This window comes from Panthera uncia, assembly GCF_023721935.1.
Source record: "Panthera uncia isolate 11264 chromosome C1 unlocalized genomic scaffold, Puncia_PCG_1.0 HiC_scaffold_4, whole genome shotgun sequence".
Lineage (NCBI taxonomy): Eukaryota > Metazoa > Chordata > Mammalia > Carnivora > Felidae > Panthera > Panthera uncia.
Genome location: NW_026057585.1, coordinates 20,782,692 through 20,788,960, shown reverse-complemented (window position 1 = coordinate 20,788,960; position 6,269 = coordinate 20,782,692). Strand labels below are relative to the sequence as shown.

At 41.0% G+C, this 6,269-nt stretch overlaps 1 protein-coding gene across 1 annotated transcript in view; it reads right to left on the bottom strand.

Moving 5' to 3' along the window:
• Nucleotides 1-6,256, bottom strand: part of SASS6 (SAS-6 centriolar assembly protein) — a 64,595-nt gene extending 58,339 nt beyond the window's left edge. The window contains exon 1 of the mRNA XM_049616733.1: nt 6,097-6,256. Coding sequence (XP_049472690.1) covers nt 6,097-6,161 — 65 coding nt within the window. The 5' untranslated portion in view covers nt 6,162-6,256. The remainder of the gene's footprint in view (nt 1-6,096) is intronic.
• Nucleotides 6,257-6,269: the final 13 nt, after the last annotated feature.

The following is a 6,269-nucleotide window of genomic DNA, read 5'->3' as shown; positions in this document are numbered from 1 at the left end:
ATATATTTAAAAAAAAAAAAAAAAAGGCGGGGGGGGCACCTGGGTGGCTCAGGCAGTTAGTTAAGTGTCCTACTCTTGGTTTCAGCTCAGGTCATGGTCTTGCAGTTCATGAGTTCAAGCCCTGCAGTGGGCTCTGGGCTGACAATGTGAAGCCTGCTTGGGATTCTCTCTTTCTTCCTCTCTCTGTCCCTCCCCCACTGGTGCCATCTCTGTCTTTCTCAAAATAAACAAACTTTAAAAAAAAAAAAAAAAAAAAAAAAAGGAAAGAAAACCTTAAAAAAAAAAGGTCCTATCATACTTAACAAATTTATTTAAAAAAAAAGTCAATAAAGTATTCTTTAGATAATACTGGAAGAATCACATTAATATAATTTTATAAGCTTATTAATGATACTGTTGCATATATTACAAATGTCTATATTGCATTAGCTTTGGGGGGAAAAGGGAGGAGGAAAGGCCCACAGAATAAAGTTCTTCCCCCAACCCCAAAATATCTTGTAGAAAAGTCTGAGCTTTCAGAAAATATAGTACTTGAAATCACAAATCGTAGTTTCTCCATTATAATGGTTGTTATGGGAACAATATAAAACATATCAATAAAAACTCATAAAAATGCTATTTCCAAAAATAAATGTCATACTCTGAACAGTACATAAATTCACATAACATCCTCCCTACAAGTTAGATTTCATATTAGTAGAATTGGATTCTAGCCCACCTTTGCCACCTAGGAGCAGTGACCTTAAACTCTCAATTCAGACATATAAAAGCTGCTCTAAGCCAGGTAGTATGATGGATGCTAGGAATACAAACAGAAATAAACATGGTCCATGTCCTCAAATTGAGATCAGATTAAATGACTCTACTCAGATTTGCTTGATTTAAGTGCTTCAAGAGAAGGAAGGGAAGGGTTACTAACACTTACTGACTACCCGTGCTTTACATGTATCTTACATAACAATAATCTTATTAAGTAAATATTATGTCTGTCTTAGAAAGGAAGAACTGAGGTGCACAAGTTACAAACGTGGTTAAGGTCACCTTGCAGAGGTGACCAAATTAGAACTCAGACATTACACCTGCACTATGCTATCTGATAAATGAATAAAGACAATTAATCTCAACCTAGGCAACTGAAAAATTCCTTATAGTGAAGGGATTTAAGACAGACTTTGAAGGCTATGAAAGAAAAAGCAGCTGGGGCAGGGAGAATAGCATGAATAAAGGTATGGTATTGAGATTATCAGGCACAATCAAGGGATAACAAATAGTCTTGTATGACTAGTATACAGGCAGAAGAAGTTACAAAACAAAAATGAAAAGGCAGGTGTCAAACCATGGGCTTCAAAATTTTGCATTACTTTCCTCCAGAGTTCTCTGAGCATTATCACTATCTTTCACTGAAGTTTCTCCTTCTCTATGACTTCAGAACACTGATGTCACTTCATGTATTAATCACACTTTAATAATAACTAATGTTTGGGCAATCCCTATCAATATAGCACCAGCATTCTTTTTTTTAAAATTTTGTTAATGTTTTTATTTATTTTTGAGAGAGAGAGACAGACACAGAGCATAAGTGGGGAAGGGGCAGGCAGAGAGAGAGGGAGACACAGAATTTGAAGCAGGTTCCAGGCTCCAAGCTGTCAGCACAGAGCCTGACGTGGGTCTCAACCTAGTGAACCATGAGATCGTGACCTGAGCAGAAGTCAGACGTTTAACCGACTGAGCTACCCATGCCCCCCCAACACCAGCATTCTTCACAGGGCTAGAGCAAGCAATCCTAAAATTTGTATGGAACCAGGAAAGAGCAGGAATAGCCAAAGCAATCCTGAAAAAGAAAACCAAAGCTGGAGGCATCACAATTCGGGACTTCAAGCTGTATTACAAAGCTGTAATCATCAAGACAGTATGGTACTGGCACAAAACCAGACACACAGATCAATGGAACAGAATAGAGAATCCAGAAATGGACCCACAAATGTATGGCTAACTAATCTTTGACAAAGCAGGAAAGAATATCCAATGGAAAAAAGACGGTCTCTTCAGCCAATGGTGTTGGGAAAACTGGACAACGACATGCTTGAAAAATGAAAATGAAAATGAAAAATGAAAATGCATGAAAAATGAACCCGGACCACTTTCTTACACCATATACAAAAATAAACTCAAAATGAATGAAAGACCTAAACATAAGACAGAAAGCCATCAAAATCCTAAAGAAAACAAGCAACAACCTCTTTGACCTTGGCCACAGCAACTTCTTACTTGACATGTCTCTGGAAGCAAGGGAAACAAAAAGCAACAATGAACTACCAGGGCCTCATCAAGATAAAAATCTTCTGCAGAGGGAAGGAAACAATCACCAAAACTATAAAAGGCAACTAATGACAGAATGGGAGAAGATATTTGCAATGACATATCAGATAGAGTTAGTATACAAAATCTATAAAGAACTTACCAAACTCAGCACCCAAAAAACAATCCAGTGAAGAATGGGCAGAAGACATGAATAAACATTTTTCCCAAGAAGACATCCAGATGGCTAACAGACACACGAAAAGATGCTCAACATCACTCATTATCAGAGAAATACAAATCAAAAGCACAATGTGATACCACCTCGCACCTGTCAGAGTAGCTAACATTAACAACTCATGCGATAACGGATGTTGGCTAGGATACGGAAGAGGAACCCTTTTGCACTGCTGGTGGGAATGCAAACTGGTGCAGCCACTCTGGAAAACAGTATGGAGGTTCCTCAAAAAATTAAAAATAGAACTACCCTATGACCCAGCAATTGCACTACTAGGCATTTATCCAAGGGATACAGGTGTGCTGTTTCAAAGGGACACATGCACCCCCATGTTTATAGCAGCACTATCAATAATAGCCAAAGTATGGAAAGACCCCAAATGTCCATCAACTGATGGATAAAGATGATGTGGTGTATACATACACACATACACACACACACACAATGGAATATTACTCGATCAAAAAGAATGAAATCTTGCCATTTGAAGCAATGTGGATGGAAACTAGAGTGTATTATGCTAAGCAAAATCAGTCAGAGAAAAAGTATCATATGACTTCACTCATATGTGGAATTTAAGATACAAAACAGATGAACATAAGGGAAGCAAAAATAATATAAAAACAGGGAGAAGGACAAACCATAAGAGACTCTTACATACAGAAAACAAACTGAGGGTTGCTGGAGGTGTTTGGGGTGGGGGGATGGGCTAACTAGGCAAGGGACATTAAGGAGGACACTTGTTGGGATTAACACTGGGTGTTATATACAAGTGATAGATCACTAAATTCTACTCCTGAAATTATACTATATGTTAACTTAGATGTAAATTCAAAAAAATAAATTACAGATAAATAAATAAAAATGATATTCCTAAGAAAAACAAGAACTACTGTTTGGGGTGCCTGGCTGGCTCAGTCGGTTAAGTGTCCAAGTCTTGATTTCAGCTCAGGTCACGATCTCATGGCTTGTGGAATGGAGCCCTGTGTTGGGCTGTGTTGACAGTGAGAATCTGCTTGGGATTCTCTCTCTGCTCCTGCCCCACTCGCTTGCGCTCTCTCTCAAAATAACTAAACAAACATTTAAAAATAATAATAATAACTAACATTTGCTGAATGTTTATTATGTTCCAAGCACTGTTCTAAGCCCTTTGTATTAACTCATTTCATGCTCATAATAATCCCATGAGGCAGGTACTTTCATCATCAACAATTTTCTCATCATCAACTTAAAGGTGAAACAGGGGGCATGTGGGTGGTTCAGTCGGTTGAGTGTCCAACTTCAGCTCAGGTCATGATCTCACAGTTTGTGGGTTTGAGCCCCACATTGGGCTTTGTGCTGACAGTGGGAAGCGTGCTTTGGATCCTCTGTCCCCTTCTCTGTCTGCCCCTCCCCTGCTCTCACTTTCTCTTAAAAATAAATAAAAAAAAAAGATGAGACACAGAGAAAATGACTGTACAAAATCAAACAGTCAACGAGTGGCAGAAGTGGAATTTAAACCCAGAAAATGTGGCTCCAGAGCCTGAACTCTTATCCTGTGCTATGCTGCTTCACCAAAGATCTTTTTGTTTCCCCTATTAAAGTGTAAGTTCCCTGAGGCCTAACATGAAAACTGTTCTTGTTGCTGTTGTTGGGAGACAGGAGAGTGAAGAGGAAGAAAGCTTGACAGTCTCAGCTAGTAGGACAATTCCTAGGGTACATAGTATTCATAAATATTTGTTGAGCTGAACTGACCCTGAATATTTAACTAAAATCTGGGTTTTTTTCCCTATAGGTCAGGGATCAGCACATTTTCTGTAAAGGGCCAGACAGTAAATACTTTAGGCTTTGCGGGCCATAAGGTCTCTGTCACAATTATTTATATCTGCCCTGATGGCACAAAAGCAGCCATACAGGGGCACCTGGGTGGCTCAGTCGGTTGAGTGTCCGACTTTGGCTCAGGTCATGATCTCAAGGTCCGTGAGTTCGAGCCCCGCGTCAGGCTCTGTGCTGACAGCTCAGAGCCTGGAGCCTGTTTCAGATTCTGTGTCTCCCTCTCTCTGACCCTCCCTCGTTCATGCTCTGTCTCCCTCTGTCTCAAAAATAAATAAACGTTAAAAAAAAATTTTTTTTAAAGAAAAAAAGAAAAAAAAGCAGCCATACAATTTTTAATTTTTTAATATTTATTCGAGAGAGAGAGAGAGAGAGAGAGAGAGTAAGCATGAGGGGAGGAGGGGCAGATAGGGAGACATCTGAAGAATCCGAAGCAGGCTCCATCCAGACTCTGAGTTGTCAGTACAGAGCCCGACATGTGGCTCTAATCCACGAACTGTGAGATCATGACCTGAGCCCAAGTCAGACATTCAACCAACTATACCACCTAGGCGCCCGCAGACAATTCTTAAATGAGAATGGCTGTGTTCCAATAAAACTTTATTTACAAAAACAGGTAAGAAGGCCACCTGGCCCATGGGCTCTAGTCTGCTAACCCCTGCTACAGGTGAGAAGAATGTATCAAAGGTTTCTAAACAAGGGAAGTAAAAAGGCTGACAATGTGTTTTGTTTTGTTTTTTTAATATTTCTGAGAGAGAGAGAGGCCACCAGGTGCCCCACAATGTCTTCATTTTTAAAACCTCCCATTTCCACACTCTTTATTTTTCACATACACTTTCAGACTGGATGCTCACTTCCTCAGCATAGGCACCTTATGTCAGTTTCACAAATGAGGAAACAAGGTTCAGAGAAGAGTCAACTAATGGGTTGTGGAACAGAGACAAAACTGAAATCTCTTGACTTCTAATCAAATCTGGTAAGTCCTAACAGCACCACTTTCTTTGTCAAAGTTTTAATTTTGCATTTATCTGCGAGACTGGCTTTTATTTCCTCCCCGACTGGACTTCAAGCTCCAGGAAAACAAGGAATGTTCTTCCTGGCCACTACGGCCGCCCCACTACGCAGCAAGGTGTTTTGCCAATAAGCAGTATTCGTTGAATGAATAAATGAAATTTATAATTTTCCCCTCCTGTTTTCAGGCGACTAAATGTAACTTATTTTTAGTAACTAATGTGAAGAAAATACAATACACCATAAAAACCTTTTTAAGCTGCAGCTTAAATTTACTTCCCATATGATTCAAAGGAGAGCGAAAAAAAGGGCTGGGAGCGAAGCCCTGAGTTCCAGAGCCGGCCGTGCCGTGAACTTGTTACGAGCCCTTGGGTAAATTATGTGTAAATTACTTCACTTCTCCGGACAAAATTAACTTTCTGTCTCAAAAAGAGAGAGTAGGGCTATAATTTTCCACGATTCGGTTCAGAACTGAGATTTTTTTTTTTTAATTAACTCGACGCGGGTCAGGTTCCTATTTCCTCTATACCTCCCTTCTGCGCCGTCAGCAACGGCCAACTTAGTGAGAGAAGTAACACTGGGTTCCAGCTGCGGTTCTCTCCGCGTCCTGAGACGCCCGCCGCTCACTCAATTGCAACTGGGTGCTCCCTGGCCAGAGCCGCCATATTCCCCCCCCCCTCCCACTTTGGCCCGACCCCAACCGCCACCTGCGGGCACGGGGTAACGCGGAACCTCACCTCTCCTCGCAGTCTTTGCATTTCACCTGCAGCGGGACTAGTTCCTGGAACAGAACCTGGCTCATGTTGGACCGCTGCCCGTGCCAGTGAGCGGAAAAGTCCAGCAGGCCCGGCCCGCGGAACTAGCTGAAAGGCGTCCGGGTCCTGCTAAAATTTGAGTTTGGCGCTCGGCT